Source organism: Lipotes vexillifer, unplaced genomic scaffold, assembly GCF_000442215.2.
Source record: "Lipotes vexillifer unplaced genomic scaffold, Lipotes_vexillifer_v1.1 scaffold43, whole genome shotgun sequence".
Taxonomy (NCBI): domain Eukaryota; kingdom Metazoa; phylum Chordata; class Mammalia; order Artiodactyla; family Lipotidae; genus Lipotes; species Lipotes vexillifer.
The window spans coordinates 2,660,687-2,680,386 of NW_006770037.1; the positions used below are offsets into that span (position 1 = coordinate 2,660,687).

General features: G+C 41.8%; 1 protein-coding gene across 2 annotated transcripts in view; it reads left to right on the forward strand.

Moving 5' to 3' along the window:
* Positions 1-19,700, forward strand: part of SAMD4A (sterile alpha motif domain containing 4A) — a 232,868-nt gene that overhangs the window by 136,992 nt on the left and 76,176 nt on the right. For both annotated transcript variants that reach the window (XM_007445975.1, XM_007445976.1), the window contains exon 2: positions 9,896-10,414. In XM_007445975.1, coding sequence (XP_007446037.1) covers positions 9,896-10,414 — 519 coding nt within the window. The remainder of the gene's footprint in view (positions 1-9,895; positions 10,415-19,700) is intronic.

Here is a 19,700-nt window from a genome sequence, read left to right on the forward strand (position 1 = left end):
GGCATGTGGGACCCTCCCGGACCGGGGCACGAACCCGCGTCCCCTGCATCGGCAGGCGGACTCTCAACCACTGCGCCACTAGGGAAGCCCCCAGACTTGGTATTTAAACACATTCTTTGTCACTCCAAGAATCACTGGGACAGCTTCCTAATCCTCATGGTCTTTAATTATAGCTCTTTCAAGATTTTTTTTACTACTCCTATGTCACTGGTTTATAAATTATAAATCATTAGCTTTTACCCACATAAAACATCCAGAAAACTCTTATCTCTGCTGCTTATCCAGAGAAATAATAAAGAAAATATTCAGAGAAAGTAATAGAGGTGAGTTGGCATCATTGAACCTTATTGTTCTTGGACTTCCGTTCTCTAGACTGTCTACCGACTAGAGTGATATTGGGGTGGATAATAATAGAAACTGCATCACAAAAGTGATCGATTAGTTGACCATTTTGAGGACTCCTGGGTCTTCCCCAGTAAGGAGAATTCCTTGAATACACATATCAGTAAAGGCACCTTCTGCCTGGAAGGTGGTGTGGATGACACAAAGAAGGCCAGTGGGCAGCTGCCATTCCTATACCAAGTCCCCGAATGCAGGGCCTGGCTTCTGTTTTAAGGTGGAGATTCTCACTCTCGTCAGTGCTCTGGGGAAACTCCCCCTGAGAGATTGATTCAGCCAATCAGTGCTGGCTGATTAATTTGCCATAAGGAGGGAACTTCTGTACTCAAAGGAGCCAGAGAGACTAGATATTCTCAAAGTCCATATAATCAGCACAGGAAGGCCTCCACAGGAAGCCATCATCAGAGACCATTTATTAAGTTGTCCTGAAAAATCATCATCACAGAATCTAGAAATCCCTTGTCTGTATGGTCAGTTCATCCTCTCCCTAAAGGTACCTGGGGAGCTAAATCATAGTCCAAAGGTTGTTTGGTGAGTGGATAACCAGGATGAGGGAAGCTAAGTGAGGGGAATGTTTAGTGGCAACAGGTTAGATTCATGAGTCCAGCTCAGAATGGGAATGACCTTGCACTAAGGACTGAATTACTAGAAGCCAAAGGGCTAAAACTTCCTTTTTCCTAGAGGGGTACTTAGGTGTATCAGTTATCTTTACCCCAAACGTAGAAGCTTAATATAACAATAAACATGTTATCACACACAGTTTCTCTGGCTCAGGAATACAACACCTCAAGATGTTCTCTGGAGTGTAGTCACCCGAAGGCTTCACGGAGGCTAAGAGTTCTGCTTCCAAGTTGGTGCTGCAAGCAGCAGGGCTTAGTTCCTTACCATCCAGACCTCTGTCCCTACTGGGTGGCCTGAGAGTCCTCGCAGCATGGCAGCTGGCTTCCCACAGAGTGAGTAACCCAAGAGAGAGCAAGATAAAAGCTGCAATGCCCCTTCTAATCCATGAAGTTACGCACTGTCACTTCTGCTACATTCTATTTGATAGAAGTGACTCATTAACCCCAGCCTGCTCTCAGAGGGAGTTGATTGGCTCCACCTTTTGGAGAGGACTGACAAAGACATAGTGGACATATTTTAAAACCACAAAAGGTACATTGTCCTCTGTACCTTCTTTTTTTCTACACTTCCATAGCCGACCCAACTCTTCTGCTGATCCATGTATTCTTAAAATTTTTTTACATTATTATATTTGTAAATGTAATGTACATATAGACATTTTAGGCACTTCTCCGGCAGTCCAGTGGTTAAGACTCCACCTTCCAATGCAGGGGGTGCGGGGTGGAACCCTGGTTGGGGAGCTAAGATCCCACATGCCATGGGGTGCGGCCAAAATTTTTCTTTTTTAATTAAAAAAATTGTCTTTAATTGTATGTGTAATTATATATTATATAATTATATTTTAATGTATTATATAATTACATGTATAGTAGATAATTATATATGTAGTATATAATTAAATATGTAGTATATAATTACATATTCATTATAAATATTAATATATTTAGCTTATAGCCAAGCTCTTCTAGTATGATAGTCATTGTGTATCTTTATGCTAATTTGCATACCCCCATTCTGCCACCTCCCTAGCTGGGGGACCTGGGGCAAGTTACTTGACCCCTCTGTGCCTCTGTGTCCCCATCCGTAAAGTAAGGCTGTAATAGGACCTGTGTCATAAGCTTCGTGTGAGGATTAAACGAGGAATTACATGCACAGAGCTTAGAAGAGTCCCTGGCACACAGAAAACATTCAGTACTCTTATCTCTCAGCATGGCAGCTGGAGCAGTGGCAGAAACAGTTTGATCCAGTAGGTGTAGTTAGCCCTCAGAAGGCCATCGTATTTCCATGTTCCCAGAGGCAGTAAACAAAAATCATAGTTGTCTTCGTGGCCATGCCACGGCCCTACAGCATCCAAGCCCTGTCCCGAGGATAGAGAAAAAACCTTTTCAGTCCTGGAAGGGACCAAGGGTCAGCAGCCTCTTTGCTGTGCTTGTTCCTCCTCTGGATCCCAGGTTAATCCCTGCCAGAGAGGGCTTACCTGGAGATAACATGTTTAGTTTGTACTCTGAGTCCTATTTATTGATAAATTTTGGTTTTGTTCCTAAACTTTTTTTAGGCTGACCTTTCGTGGAAGGGTAGAATATCCATACAGGGAAGTAACCTCGCAAAAAGCTAGAGAGTTCCTCAGCCTCAAGGATTTGTATTAAAGGTTGTTCCCCAATTTTTTTTTTTTTTTTTTTTTTGCGGTACGCGGGCCTCTCACTGTTGTGGCCTCTCCCGTTGTGGAGCGCAGGCTCAGCGGCCATGGCTCACGGGCCCAGCTGCTCCGCGGCACGTGGGATCTTCCCAGACCAGGGCACGAACCCGTGTCCCCTGCATTGGCAGGCGGACTCTCAACCACTGCGCCACCAGGGAAGCCCCCAAATTCTATTTTTAAACATACACTTTTCAGGGTATACACTGGCTACGTGTGATCAGTGTTGGCGTTGGACATAGATCCATCTTCACTTCAGGCCCTTTTGCTTCTTGCCAGTGCCTCTTTAGTTCCTTGGGCTTAATGAATAGATTTTATCTTCATCCTAAGCATGTTCATAATTTAAAACATGCCGGGTGTTTGCTGAAAAGGTATTGATGAGAATGTTAGAACTGGTGCTTTCTTCATCTCCCAGAGCAACTTTTAAAAAAAGGCTGTATACCTAGTGGAATGCATGAGGGTGGTCTTGTGTCAGGTGGCAATTTGCTAAATATAGGGAGCTTGGAGGGACCTGCTGAGGTCATCTGTGCCCTCCCACCCGCCTTCCCCATCTGAATGTCTCCAGCCCTGTGTTAGCCAGTTCAGTAGTCACCAGCCACACATGGCCTCTGAGCATTTCAGCTGTGGCTAGTCCAAGTTGAGATGTGCTGTCAGTGGTAAAGTACACCCTGGATTAAAAAAAAAAAATTATTGAAGTATAGTTGATGTATAATATTTTGTACATTACAGGTGTACAGTATAGTGTTTCACAATTTTTAAAGGTTATACTCCATTTATAGTTATTATAAAATATTGGCTACATTCCATCTGTTGTACAAGATATTCTTGTAGCTTATTTTATACGTAATAGTTTGTACCTCTTAATTCCTTACCCCTGTACTGCCACTTCTCCTTCCCTCTCCCCACTGATAACTACTAGTTTGTTCCCCATGTCTGAGTCTGCTTCTTTTTTAAAAATTTATTTATTTATTATTATTTTTTGGTTGTGTTGGGTCTTCGTTGCTGCGAGGAGGCTTTCTCTAGTTGCGGCGAGCATGGGCTACTCTTTATTGCGATGCGCGGGCTTCTCATTGCGGTGGCTTCTCTTGTTGCGGAGCATGGGCTCTAGGCGCATGGGCTTCAGTAGTTGTGGCTCATGGGCTCTAAAGCGCAGGCTCAGTAGTTGTGGTGCATGGGCTTAGTTGCTCCGCGGCATGTGAGATCTTCCCGGACCAGGGCTTGAACTCATGTCCCTTGCATTGGCAGGTGGATTCTTAACCACTGCACCACCAGGGAAGCCCTGTTCTTTTTTATTATAGTCACTCGTTTGTTGTATTTTTTAGATTCCACATATAAGTAATATCATATAGTATTTGTCTTTCTCTGACTTATTTCACTTAGCATAGTACCCTCCAAGTCCATCAATGTTGTTGCAAAATTTCATTCTTTTTTATGGCTGAGTAGTATTCCATTGTATATATGTAACACATCTTCTTTATCCATTCCCCTGTTGATGAACACTTAGGTTACTTCCATACCTTGGCAATTGTAAATAATGCTTCTATGAACATTGGGGTGCATGTATCTTTTCAAATTAGCATTTTTGGTTTTTTCGGATATATACCCAGCAGTGGAATTTCTGGGTCATATAGTAGTTCTGTTTTTAGTTTTTGAGAAATCTCCATACTGTTTTCCACAGTGGCTGCACCAATTTACATTCCCACCAACAGAGGGTTCCCTTTACTCCACATCTTCACCAACATTTGTTATTTGTGTTCTTCTTGATGATAGCCATTCTGACAGGTGTGAGGTAATATCTCATTGTGGTTTTGATTTGCATTTCCCTGATGATTAGCAGTGTTGAGCATCTTTTCATGTGCCCATTGGCCATCTGCATTTCCTCTTTGGAAAAATGTTGCCAACTTTTAAACCAGGTTGTTCTTTTGATGTTGAGTTGTATGAGCTGTTTATATATGTTGGAAATTAACCCCTTATTGGTCATATCATTTGCAAATATTTTCTCCCATTCAGTAGGTTGTCTTTTCATTTTGTCAGTGCTTTTCTTTGCTCTGCAAAATCTTTTAAGTTTATTTAGGTCCTATTTACTTATTTTCACTTTTATTTCCTTTGCTTTAGGGGATGGATCCAAAAAAGTATTGCTGTGATTTATGTCAAAGAGTGTTCTGCCTATGTTTTCTTCTAGGAGTTTTATCATCTCTGGTCTTACATTTGGTCTTTAATCCATTTTGAGTTTATTTTTGTATATGACATTAAAGAATGTTCTAATTTCATTCTTTCACATATAGCTGTCTGGTTTTCCCAGCACCACTTATTGAAGAGACTGTCTTTTCTGCATTGTATATGCTTGCCTCCTTTGTTGTATATTAATTGACCACATGTGTGTGGGTTTATTTCTGGACTCTCTATTCTGATCCATTGATCTATGTGTCTATTTCTGTGCCAGTACCATACTGTTTTGATTACTGTATCTTTGTAGTATAGTCTGAAGTCAGGGAGCATGACTCCTCCAGCTCTGTTCTTCTTTCTCAAGATTGATTTGTCCATTTGGGGTTTTCTTTGTTTCCATACAAATTTTTAAATTTTTTGTTCTAGTTCTGTGAAAAATGCCATTAGTATTTTGATATAGATTACACTGAATCTAAAGCTTGCCTCGGGTAGTCTGAAGTGCACCCTGTATTTTGAAGACTTAATACAAAGAAAATGTACAACGTTTCATCAGTAATTTTTACTGCTTGCAAGTTGAAATAATAATATAATGATATAATGGATTAAATAAAATATATCATTAAAATTAATTTTACGTCCTTTTTACTTTTCTTTTAATACTAGAAAATTTTAAATTACATGTGCTCGCATTATATTTCTATCTGACAGCGCTTCTCTGGACCATCTATCTCTATTCTTCAAGCCCCGAGGATGGAGGTTGTAGAGACTTCCTTGGTGACTCCTCTGACTCTTTTGTCATTCTGGCACTTCACATCCAATCTTATTCTCTCATGCTTCAATTTGAAGACTTCTGCTCCAAGTAGTGGACTGTCCATCTCCTTATGAAATCCCTACTTGATAAAAGTCAACTATCTCTTCAAATTGTTCAGTTATAAGCCCATTATTTTTTACCTTTGACTTTCTACCTCTTTTCCAACTCTGATAATATTTTTAAATTTTATTTTATTGAAGTATAGTTGATTTATTAATGCAGTGTTGTGTTAACTTCCACTGTACAGCAAAGTGTTCAGTTATACATACACACACACACACACACACACACACACACACATACTTTTTCATATTCTTTTCAATTACGGCTTATCACAGGACATTGAATATATAGTTCCCTATGCTATACAGTAGGATCTTGTTGTTTATCCATTCTATATATAATAGTTTGCATCTGCTAATCCCAAACTCCCAGTCCAACCCCCCCCCCACACCCTTGGCAACCACAAGTCTGTTCTCTACGTCTGTGAGTCTGTTTCTGTTTTGTAGATAAGTTCATTTGTGTCATATTTTAGATTCCACATATAAGTGATATCATATGGTATTTGTCTTTCTCTTTCTGACTTACTTCACTTAGTATAATCTCTAGGTCCATCCATGTGCTGCAAATGGCATTATTTCATTCTTTTTTGTGGCTGAGTAGTATTCTGTTGTATATATGTACCACATCTTTATCCGTTCATCTGTCGATGGACATTTAGGTTGTTTCCATGTCTTGGCTGTTGTGAATAGTGCTGCTGTGCATAGAGTTGCATGTATCTGTTTGAATTACAGTTTTGTCCATATATATGCCAGGAGTGGGATTGCTGGGTCACATGGTAACTCTATTTTTAGTTTTCTGAGGAACCTCCATATGGTTTTCCATAGTGGCTGCACCAATTTACGTTCCCACCAACAGTGTAGGAGGGTTCCCTTTTCTCTACACCCTCTCTAGCATTTGTTATTTGTAGACTTTTTTATGATGATGATTCTAACTGGTGTGAGGTGGTACCTCTTTGTAGTTTTTAAATTTTTTTTTTAATTTATTTTATTTATTTATTTTTGGCTGTGTTGGGTCTTTGTTGCTGTGCACAGGCTTTCTCTAGTTGTGGCTAGTGGGGGCTGCTCTTCATTGAGGTATGCAGGTTTCTCATTGCAGTCGCTTCTCTTGTTGAGGAGCACGGGCTCTAGGTGCACGGTCTTCAGTAGTTGTGGCATGCAGGTTCAGTAGTTGTGGCTTGCGGGCTCTCGAGCGCTGGCTCAGTAGTTGCGGTGCACAGGCTTAGTTGCTCCACGGCATGTGGGATCTTCCCAGACCAGGGCCTGAACCTGTGTGCCTTGCATTGGCAGGCAGGTTCTTAACCACTGCACCACCAGGGAAGCCCCCTCATTGTCGTTTTGATTCACATTTCTCTAATAATTAGCGATGTTGAACATCTTTTCATGTGCCTGTTGGCCATCTGTATGTCTTCTTTGGAGAAATGTCTATTTAGGTCTTCTGCCCATTTTTCGATTGGATTGTTTGTGTTTTTTTGTAATTGAGTTGTATGTGCGGCTTGTATATTTTGGAAATTAAGCCCTTGTCGGTCACATCACTTGCAAATATTTCTCCCAGCCTGTAGGTTGTCTTTTCGTTTTGTTTATGGTTTCCTTTGCTGTACAAAAGCTTGCAAGTTTGATTAGGTTCCATTTGTTTATTTTTGCTTTTATTTCTATTGCCTTGGGAGACTGACCTAGGAAAACATTGGTATGATTTATGTCAGAGAATGTTTTGCCTGTGTTCTCTTCTAGGAGTTTTATGGTATCATGTTTTATATTTAAGTCTTTAAGCCATTTTAAGTTTATTTTTGTGTATGGTGTGCTGGTGTGTTCTAACTTCATTGATTTATTTACATCTGGCTGGCTATCCAACTTCCCAACACCACTCGCTGAAGAGACTGTCTTTTCTCCATTGTATATTCTTACCTCCTTTCTTGAAGATTAATTGACCATAGGTGTGGGGGTTTATTTCTGGGGTCTCCGTTCTGTTCCACTGATCCATGTGTCTGTTTTTGTGCCAGTACCATGCTGTCTTGATTACTGTAGCTTTGTATCAACTCTGATAATTTTTAATGACCTTCCCTGGGTCTTCTCTGGTCTCTGTTTTTTTTTAATAGATCTTTATTGGAGTATCTGGCCTCTTATTTTTAAAACTTGGTATCTGAAACCACCCAGCGTGGCTCTAACATGGGCCTGACTAATGCAGAGACAAATAGAAGGAATTATTTCCACTATCAAGTACTTGACTGGTCCTTTTGATATATTACCTCATTTAATCCTATAACACAAGGAGGGACAGGTGCTCTTGGTAGCACTCTTCACTGATGAGGGAGTTGAGGCTCAGAGAGGCTGAGTAACTGACCGAAGTTCCATTGCCAATTAGGTGCCAGAGCTGGGATTCATGCCCATGTGTGCCTGACTCTGAAGCCCACATTCTTTCATTACCTACCATGTCTTTCTTGCCTGATACTTGTCATTGAATACACCCCTTCGTCTTGAGAGGCCTTATCCTACACAGCTGGTGCATTTGTAGCTTATGGTCAACACTGACTCTGGAGCTTGTTCTGGTATGTTTGTGCCTCACTAGAATTGTGAAGCCCTTCTGCTAAATTCCAGAAATGCCTTTTCAACCCTGCAGATACTTTGTGACAGCCCTAGCCCTTCTACAGTCATCACTGGGCCAGAGTTGAGGTGTTCAGGTGTTCGGAATGACTTTTCTGGAGGGAGCTTTCTTTCCTATCATCCCAGGCCCCATGGATAACTATCAATCTCCAAAACAAGCTACTTTTCAAAGGCCAGTTAAGGCAATTAATCCATGTTTACCTAATGGCAAAAGATTTGCGTTTTGAATAGTAGGGAATAGGAGGGGTTCCTTGGGAGAGTGTTAAAAACAAATCTTTTCATGGATGAACCTTGAAGACATTATGCTAAGTGCAATAAGCTTGTCACAAAAGGGCAAATACTAGAGGGCTTCCCTGGTGGCGCAGTGGTTGAGAGTCCGCCTGCCGATGCAGGGCACACGGGTTCGTGCCCCGGTCCGGGAAGATCCCACATGCCGCGGAGCGGCTGGGCCCGTGAGCCTTGGCCGCTGGGCCTGCGCGTCCGGAGCCTGTGCTCCGCAACGGGAGAGGCCACAACAGTGAGAGGCTCCCCGACCCCCCCAAAAAAAAAAAAAAAAAAAAAACAAACAAAAAAAAGGGCAAATACTATATAATTCCACTTAAATATAATAACTAGAGTAGTCAAATATATAGAGATAGAAAGTAGAATGATGGTCATCAGGGGATGGGAGAGGGAATGAGGAGTCAGTGTTTCATGGGTACAGAGTTTCAGTTTGGGAAGATAAAGATCTGGAGGTGGATAGTGGTGATGGCTGCACAACAATATGAATGTACTTAATGCCACAGAACTGTACACTTAAACATGGTTAAAATGGCAAATATTATGTATATTTTATCATAATAAAAATAACCAAACAGATCTCCTATATTTAAAGAAAAATAGCTTGCTTAGCATGTGTGATCAGAGGTGCCACTGGAGCTAAGTCTTGGGTCTATTGTTCATTCTAGTTTTGAGATCACGGTCATTTTCTGGGTCAGTTTCTCATGAGGAAGGTGCAGGCGTACTTCACCGAGCTGAGGGGTGTCCTTTTTTCCCTGAAAGATTTCTCCATCTAGGAAGTTTTACCAACTTCAAACAAATGCCTTTGCCAGGGCTTCAGCCACTCTCCACAAATGTCTGGGGAAGGGAAAGCAGCCATACCTTCACGGACTCCACTATATGGACCCGTGATTATACTCACTTTTCCATGGAGATTTTCTTATTCCTTCTTCACCTATCTGAGGGTATGCCTAGACTTTCCTAAGAAATAAAGTGGCTGTAAATTGTATTTGTTTGTACCGAAGTGGTCATAGCCTCTTTGGAGACCTGCATGAGAATTAGATTGAGCACCCAAACATCTCAGAGCGTTTGTTTCATGTTTCATTGAAGTCATTGCCCCCAGACAACCTGAGGTCAGTTATCCAACTCAATGCAGAGGCAGTTTTGAGAAAATTTATGCAGGGTACGTAGATTGAGACTCTAATCCCCAGGAATTTTCTTTACAGTGTGGTGCTTGGTGCCACTGTGGGTGTAATTGCTTATTTGCCTTGCATATTTTCTTTTCAGGAATCATTAACCAATGGCAACAGGAATCCAAGGATAAAGTGATTTCCCTCCTGTTAACTCACCTGCCTTTGCTGAAGCCAGGAAACCTCGACGCAAAAGTAGAGTATATGAAACTGCTGCCCAAAATCCTGGCGCACTCCATTGAACACAACCAGCACATCGAGGAGAGCAGGCAGCTGCTGTCCTATGCTTTGATCCATCCGGCCACTTCGTTGGAAGACCGCAGTGCTTTGGCCATGTGGCTGAACCACTTGGAGGACCGCACCTCGACCAGCTTTGGCGGCCAGAACCGAGGCCGCTCGGACTCTGTGGATTATGGGCAGACGCACTACTATCACCAAAGACAGAACTCCGACGACAAGCTTAATGGGTGGCAGAACTCTCGGGATTCTGGGATTTGCATCAACGCCTCCAACTGGCAGGACAAAAGCCTGGGGTGTGAGAATGGCCACGTGCCCCTCTATACCTCTTCATCCGTCCCCACCACAATCAATACGATTGGAACCAGCACAAGTACAAGTAAGTCCCCGAGAAGCCCTTTAGCGCAGTCTGGTTTGGCGACTTGCTGTGTGTGGCATGTCCCACTGGGAATGTCTGCTCTGAGTACCCTGTAACCCTGGGAGAGAAGGGCTGATTGGAATTGGCTGTGGGAAAGGGCTCTTTGGACCCCATCTTTGTTGTTCTTTCAACTCTGGAAAAAGAAAAATGCTGGGCGGCTAAAAATGATTGATGGTCCAAATTCAAATAGACCAAAAAAAAAAAAGAAAAAATTAAATGAGACAGATTAAGTGGTGAAAGAAGGAAACTTCCTGTTTCCACAAACAGAAATGCCTTTCACCCGCTATCTTTCACCTGGGGTTTTTGGATTTTCTGAGACACTGAGTTCCCGTGTGATTCTCTAAACGTGATTCTAACCCATGGTTAACCAGACAGCCTCATGGGCTTTGTGCATTTTCCTTTCTTTTCACTTCTTTTGTTTCTTTTCCTTTCTTTTTTTCTTTCTTTCTTTCTTTTTTTTTTTTTTTTTTAACTTCACCCTGGAATGTTCCCTCCCTTGCATCTCCTGGTTTTAATCCCCAGTTGTCAGGGTCACTTTTCCTCCTGACCAGGGGGGAGCAGGTTTGCTAACTGAGAATGCTGCTCTGTGCTGTGGCCTGGTGTGGATGCTGTGGCCTTCTCTTGCTCAGTCTAACCCCTTAGGAGAGGTGGGACGGGAATGGCTTTGCGGGAGGGGAGAGCAGAGGACACCTGCCTCCTCTTTTGACCACTAAAGCAAAGTACTCTGCCCACAGCTGGGACCAGGGCCAGGAGTCCTCCTCTCTATGGCTCCCCACTTAGGCTGAGCAAAGTGACAAACATGCCACTGGTGCTTCTGTAAAGTGGCAACATGGGAGAGTGGTCTGCCATTAAACAGAGTTCCCTGATGCTAGTTTGCATGTGTCCCTGAAGACAGCGTCAGTGCATAGATAGCTTTCTTGGGGAAAAGCTTTTGCGGTTAGACCTCATGTGCCTGTCAACATGCAGGAACCCCCAATTAAAAGATCTGAGAGGATTAAGGATTGTCAGTGACAGTTTCTTGGCCTCTACCTCCACTCGGATCTTTTGGCTAATGTGCCTTTTTAAATGGCTTTCTCAGATACGTAAGAGTGTTGAATTTTTACTACATTGATTGAAACAGTACTTTAGTGGAATAATCAAAGAAGTACTTAAGATACCGCATTGATAATGCCACAACATGAGAGTTTAAAATTCTTTCGTCCATTTTTATATTTAGATATTGATAATTTTCAGATTTGAGGAATTAGGTGATTATTGCATCATTAGTTTATTGTGTAAGAGGTTCTGGTGACAGTTTTTTTCACAGACTAGTAATCCAGGGAACAGTTTCACGAACCTCTGTGTGACAGAGAGTGATGGCTTGAACTATTCAAGCAGACACATGCAGGCTGGGATGACAGAGCTTCTTGGCCGGAGTTCCCTGGGTCAGTGACAGAATCCAGTAATTGTTACAAAACTCTTTGATAGCTGGGAGAGATGCGGGCTCTGAGCTGCCTACCCTCTCAAAACTTGGTCTTTTGTATTTTAAGGGGTTGAGTTTTCTGTCATTTGTCTTGAAATTAGTCTTGGGTCATCACATTTCCATCTCTGCTGATTAACACATTCCAGGGTCTTGATAAGATTAGTACAATTTGAGATGGTTATCAGATTGTAGTCAACAGGCACTTTTATATTTCACTGTGGCTACCTTGCCCAACAGAGGGGAGGAAATGCTTACATGATTGTCATCTAGGCCTTTGAGCCCAGTGTAGTACTTGAGCTGAAAAGGACTTGGAGGTTTAACAAGGTAACTATATTACGTATCTTGAGAAGAAAAGGGTTAGAGCCCCTTTTCAGAGCATCAGTAAAGAAGATAAGAGCTCAGATCTCTCCTCCAGAAAGTTTCATTCAAACACTTAGGTCATATCAGCACTTGTATTTCAAGAACATCTCTTTAACAAAACATTAATGTCATTGCTTTACCCCTCTGCATTGTCGATGGTGGTTAAATTGTGCTTATCAAAACTGCAATCCTTTGGATCATTCATTCGCTTGTGCTTCTATCAAATATCTCCTCAGCACCTGGGAGGCAGCTTGACAAAGTGGGCAGGACAAGGACTTTGGTGTCACTGCTTCCTGCATCCAAATCTCAGACCTGAAATTAGCTAACTGCAACTTGGCTGAGTTACTTCACATCTCTGAGCAAGGCCCCCACTTGTAAAATGGGAACATTCATGATACCTGCCTGCGGGGGGGGGGATTGTGGTGAGGGTAAATGAGATTATGTACGTAAATGCCCAGCCCTGACCAGGGCTGGCAACAGTAAGCACTCAGTAAGTGTCTGCTAAATGAATGAGAGAGACTGGGCAAGACAGTGAGAAGCAAAGTGCTAGCACTAACCCCCAGACTCTGTGCCCTCATTTGCATTGTATCTTTCCTGAGCCCAGACCATGCAGCATGGTCTAGGGGGACTTGAGTCTGCTGTGACCATTTCACTGCAATAGAAAATGGTTTGACCTTAAGTCTTCAGATTCCAAGATAGAAGAATACCAGCTTGTTTGAGAAAAAGCAAAGAAGGTTGCTGGCTGAAAAAGAGTGAGTGAGGTAGACAGCAGTGGGAGAGGTTGCAGAGGTAACAGGGAGGGAGACATCGGGTATTGTGGGCCATTGCAAGAACTTTGACTTTTGCTCTCAGCAATCCCATTGGAGGATTTTTGGCAAACGAGTAATGTGATCTGACTCATGTTTTAAAGGGATTGTTTTGGCTGCTGTGTTAAGAATAGATTGTACCAGGACAAGGACAGAAACATGATGACTGGTTAAGAGACTATTGCAGTAAAATCCAGGCAAGACATTGATGACTTGCACCAGAATGGCTGCAGTAGAAGGGGGGGAGAAGTGGTCAAGTCTAGATGTATTTTTGAAAGTACAGCCAAAAGGATTTCGTGACAGAATAAATGAGTTGTGAGGGGAAAAATTCAAGAATGACTTCAGGGTTTTTGCTTACACAACTTGGAAGGATGGTACTGCCATCAGTTGAAATGAGGAAGTCTCTATTTATTGAGGAGGTTTGGGGGTAAGATTGGGAGTTCAGTTTCATATATGGTGAGTTTATACATCTGTTAGACAATCAGAGATGTCTAGTAAGCAATTGGATATATGAGCATGCAGTTTGGGAGAGAAGACTGACCTAAGATAGACATCTGGGAGTTCAGCACATGGGTGATATTAAAAGCTATGAAACTATGAGATGAGATTACCATAGTAGAGATGCAGATAGAGAAGAGAACCAAAGGCTGAGCCTGAGCACCTCAACATGAAGGCTGGGAAAAAGCAGAGGAAGCAGCAAACCAAGGAGAAACCATTGAAGTTGGAGAAAACTCAAGTGTATGTGTGTGTGTGTGTGTGTGTGTGTGTGTGTGTGTGTGTGTGTGTCAAGGCAAATGAAGAAAAGGTTTCAAGAAGGAAAAAGTGATCAACTGAGTCAAATGCTTCTGATAGGTCCAATAAGATGAGGAACAAGAAGTGACCGTTGGATTTATCAAAGAGAGATCTTAGAGATCAATTGGAAGTGCTTCACACAAGATAGGCATTTAAGGGATGAAGAAAGTTGAGTTAGTGATTCCAAAGACATAAGAAACAAGATAGGGAGAGAAACTAGCTATAAGCTTGATTTTGGATGTATATTGACTTTGAGAAGGTGCTGGCACATTGAGATGGAGAAAATGGTACATTAAAAAATAGATGATGGAACCACACAGATTTTTTGAAGGAAGGGATTAAGATGAGGCTAAGAGTAGAGGGCAAAACCTATGTCCTAATCTAACAAGAATCAACCAATTTTCATCCATTTAGACAGAGGAGAGAGTACCTTTTATTGATTACAGAAGTTAAATCAGATGAGATCTCACAGGATCTTTGAGCTGGGGCTTTTCTTCCATGAGTTAAGAGAAGAATGGGTTGGGACAATTGAGAGTCTATGAAGCACCATTTTGGAGAGCATCAAGGTGTTCCAGACGAGAGGGGAGAATCTATTTTCAGTACCCAGCTCTCCTTTTAAGGCTACTCAGGGGTCTGATGACTGAGAGCAAGAATGTGCAGATTCTTCATCATGAGCCTGTGGGACCAGAAAGGACCAAGGTATTGGCTGTCACAAATCATGGCCTTTGTATTGACCATCACAAACAATTCCAAATACAACATGCCTAGAACCTGGCTTAGCACCTTTAGGTTTGCTTTCTGTCTCAAGTCTTCCATAGAAAAAGTAAACTGTCCAGGAAAAGAACCATCCAGGTTTTCTTAAGAGCCCACAGAATTTCGCTGTGGGGAGGTCAGTGCCACCTCCATTGCCCCAGACTGACTTTCTAACCATTTTCTACTCTTCACTGGCAGAATTTGACCTGGGAGAAAACTATGTGCTGCAGTTACAAATGAAAGGAACTTGTTTCTATTCAAATCATTGCCAATACATGATTTTTCTTAGCATTCTTTACATTTGGATTTGAAAACATGCCAACCTTTGCTAGCCTAGACTGAGGCAAGAACTCAGAAACTTTGCGTTACAAAAATTATTCCAAAGTGCTCCATTTGAACTGCCCACTTCTACGGTCTCATGGTGTAGCTTGGAACCTTAGTATTTCTTTTATTAATCTAAATTGATTTTTCTGATGATAAAAGCAATACATTAAAAATTTGGGGGTACCATAGATCACGAAAAGTAAATTAACAGTAATCGCTGCATCGCGCTTACTACATGCTGGGTACTCTTCAAAACGCTTTATATAAATATTAGTTCATTTAATTCTTATCATCCCACGATGTGGCTATTATTGTTATTCCCATTTGACAGATAAGGAAACCGAGGCACAGAGAGGCCAAGCAACTTGACCAATGTCACAGACCATCCAAGTCTTGTACCCCAAGTATGCTTGCTTTGCACTGAGTCAGTGCAAAGCATTCTGTGAGCATGCAGAGCATTCTGTGTCCCAGTTCTTGGTTGACATATTTGCCTCCCCTTCCTGATTATGAACTCTTTGGGGACAGGGGTTTTGTCTTCTTTATCCCTCTTTCCCAGCACCTTGAACGCCCTCAAAAAATCACAGAAATGGCAAATGGAGATGGCAAATTCCTGGCACGTGTTCAGCTGCCACTCTCCTGTGGTAGAGCATCTCTGAGATAATGGCTGTCTCCTGCTAAGCCCAGATGTGGCCTCTGTGTCCTCCTCAATATGCCCCTCAAGGCAGCCAGTATAATTCAATAAGAGATGGCATGTGAGCTGAAGCCTGTCTGCCTGCCCTGCCAGAAATGTATGCTGAACAGTAGGGACTTAATAAATTCCTGGGCTCACTAGGCAGATGTTCATGAAATTAATGAATTTCCAAAATAAATAAGAAAGTGTCCTTGGGAAGTCACTAAATATTTGGCGATAATATTGATCATTTAGCATTCTGTCATCATCCTTACGACTTACGTTACCAACTTGGTCTCAATACTAACAGACTTTTAGTAACATACTGTGATCTTGATTGTGGAGGTAGTTATATGAATTTATATAGGTAATAAGATGTGCAAATGTATACCAAAAAAATAGTGTGTACAAAAACTGCTGAGATCTGAGTAAGGTCTATAGTCTTGTTAAGGCTGTCGTGTTAATGTCAGTTTCCTAGTTTTGGTAATACACTACAGTTGTGTAAGATGTCATCTTGGGTGATGCTGGGGGGATGGGTATGTGAGACCTCTCTGTAGTATTTTTTGCAATTTCTTGTAGATCTGTAATTATTTCAAATTGAAAGTTAAAATGTAAAAACTACTGGGGCATCCTGTGCCTTGATATTTCTTGGACTTTGATCCTTGTTTCTCAGCCTTCCTGCGGGGTGGAGGGTCCATCCCTTCACGGAAAGGATGGCTGCTGGGCCCCAGAGAGCCGACACCTGAAACAAAACTACTTAAGCAGGGCAAGGTGAAAAGGAGGGATGTTGTGGGTCTCAGGAAATGGGGCTCCTTTGGGAACCCTGAATCTGCAACTGAAAAAAAAAAACCCAATTCCGTCAGCCCCTTAGGCAGCCAAGGCCAGCTCTTTCAAAGATACCCATTTGGCGCAAGAAGTCCTTTTCTCTCTGCCCTTCACATTTTCTTACAAGGCTGCCAGCTACTTTGAGCTCATTCCATCCATCCTGTAAAAAACCATTAGAACACAAATATTCAAGGGGAGGAGAGAGAACACTCAACTTTGGGCAGGCCTGATAAGAAGAGGTCTTGGCAAGTGGTCTCCTGGAAACTGAAAAGAGGGGCAAGGCTTGGAGACCTTGCTTCTGTCTTGCAGGCTGCAGGTCATCTCCATCCTAAGCCGTGGGAGCCACTGGTGTCCTTTGGAGTTCCTTTAAAATTTTCATGGAATTATTTTGTCTTTTACCAGCAGACTTTCTTTCTTGGTGGAAAATTTCTTCCTCCCCAAAACGTAGCCAACCTGGCATGTAACTGAAAAATTCCCTTAGATCCTTAACCCCTCCTTTGCTCTTCAAAGAGGTAACTCTAGTTGCTTTGCTTCCTTTGAGAAGCATTTATAACAGCTGGCATGATATATTTTTAGCTTCAGCTTCCTTCCCCTTTGGGGGAACCTTTTTTTAAATATGGCCCTGGCCTTCCTGATAGGACATTGTGAAGATGGCTCAGTGATATCTCAGAGGACCCAATATTGCCGCTGCCTGATCCTCCTCCTCTTTCCAAGAGTCCAAAGGTTTTACAGGATGGTGCTTTTCCTCACTGTGTCTAGTGTTTGTTTTCTGGGGCTTGGGGAAGAACAATCAGAAAAAACACTATAGGAAGCAAGAAGCCTGCTAGTTTATTATGCATCGGAAATCCCACTGCTTGGGAAAAGTCAAAGATCTCCATGGTACACATGCCTTGGGTCATGAGGCTGTACCTTCCGGCCCCTATCCGGAGGAGTTTTTTAGACGCTAACGACAGTGAGGGTTATTAAACGCTAGATGTGCTCCAGAGGAAGGCAGTAGTGTTTCTAATTCCCCACTGCACTTCAAAAATAGGATGGATTCTGGCTGGAATAAATGGCTTAAATTGGACTAGCCTGGAAGAGGGGAGGAAGATGAACCAGGCTGGCTTCTTTAAGACTTTTTCTGAGCCCTGTAGTCTTAGGATTTCTATTATTTCACAAGATTTAGAGTTATAGTCTAACAGTGGCTACTCCACGAACAATGGGACAAAAAAATCTTTTAATCTTGCATTTACTTATTTGTTTTCTTTTCTCACTTTTAAGATTTCTGGGGACAAACTCAGGTTACACTGAGGAAAGATGTATCATGAGTATAGCTTATCTTTGATGTTGTTAACATTCAGCAAATTAAACCCTTGAATTTCATGGTGACAGGTGAGGATAAATTTTAGTAGAAGCAATTACTATTAATCTGAGGTATATTTCCTAACTCTTGAACACTGTAGGTATCATTCCTGCCATCACCTACCCCCACCCCAGTCCTCCACATTCTGTTAGGTAAAATACGGTCTTAGAAAATCTCAGGTGTAAGTCAAGTAAGAGAAGGGATATGCAGATGGGGAAGTGAGGTAGGCAGGGGGCTTGCAAAATCTGGAAAGTGCTATAAAGGATTTTTGTGGATTGGAGAAAGGCTAAAACTCCCAACATACCCTGGGATAGTCATTCTTTGCCAAAAGTCTGGACCATTCCCATAGACAAATTCCATGGCTACAATTAGAGAGTAGAGCCAATGAGAGCACAGGGTTTGCTTTAGAGATTTGTTTCGCAGCCAGCCTTGCTGAGATGCATCCTTTTGGAAAAGCCCAGCAAAACCCATACGGAGCTAAAAATTTATAACAGATTATTTTATACTTTCTCCTTTGCACAGTAAGACATTGCAATGCACGGGGAATTATAAGGCTATAAGTGGCATTTTAGATATTCAAGTTTGGGGTATAAATGATGAGGCAGTCTTGATCAAAATCAAGAACGTGGCTTTGAAGTCAGATGTCTTGGTTTTAAATTCCAGCCCCACCAATATAACTGGGTATGTGACCATGGACAAGTTACTTGACCTCTAAACCTCCTTTCCTCATCCATAAAATGGGAATACATTTCGGTAGGAGATCTCTTAATTGGCTTGATAGGGTGGATGGTTGACGTGTTCATTGCAATAGCTGCTTAAAGCAGGAAATCATAAAAAGGGCTTAAGACCTTAAACGTACTATTTTAACTTAAAGTGTAAATACATTCATGTGCCATCTTTTGTATCGTGAAATGGTCCTTTCTTTGAGGATAGGGTTCCTGACTGAGGCTGCTATTTGTTTTTCCTGTATAAATCACACGCTTGATGCATTATTGTCTGTGTTTTTCTTAAAATGGAACCGAAATTTGAAGACATTTGCAAAAACAGAGCACAGAATCTTTCTAGATTCTGGTTTTTCTCTTTTTATAATTTAGCTTATAGTTTTCTCACTAACACTGAATTCAACAGTAGATTTTTTTTTTTTTAAGTAAAACAATGGATATTTCTAAAGCTTGTAACAAAGTTTTTAAGCAGTTAACTTTATTTATAATTCATATGTTATTTCTGTTATACTTTTTAAAGTGATACATTTACAATAGTAAGTACAACTGGCATAAATAGATTTGGTGACAAATTCAACCTTCTCTTGGTACACCAATAAGTCAGCTGATGGGAGCAGAAGTGCACAAGTAAATTCTAGTTTGTAAAGAGTCCGTGAGCCACGGGCATCTGTGAATAGTTAGAAGGGAATGGAAAGTACCGGTTGGTCCAGTAAGTTGGTTAAGTGAAGATGAGTTAAGAGAGCTTCTTAGGGTTGTGAGGATTAAATGGAAAATGCATGTAAAGCACATGCCAATAGGAGATACTCAACAGATAATAGCCCTCATTATTATTATTTCTGCACTGGTTGTTAATGCTGATACAAGTAAGGGGTGGTTCATCCACCAGCCCAGGCTCTGCGGTAAACTAGGGTGGAATAGGCTTCCTAGGGCAGCTCTGCAAGTACAATAATGGCATCTTTGGCTAAAAATGACCATTTGTTACATTTTGGCAGGGTAGCTCCAAATTCACCTGGAATCTCAAAGCATTGTGGGCTCCCCTACAAAGTCTGAGAGGTTTTGATTCCCAAGAGTGTCTCTAATTTGGTTATAAGGCTGACAGTGTGACTGAGGTCAGCCAGTCCCTGAATCGGGATCTGAGCTGCAGACCCTAAATTCAAGGTAAGCCTTGTCATATATAGCTCACGGCTGTTC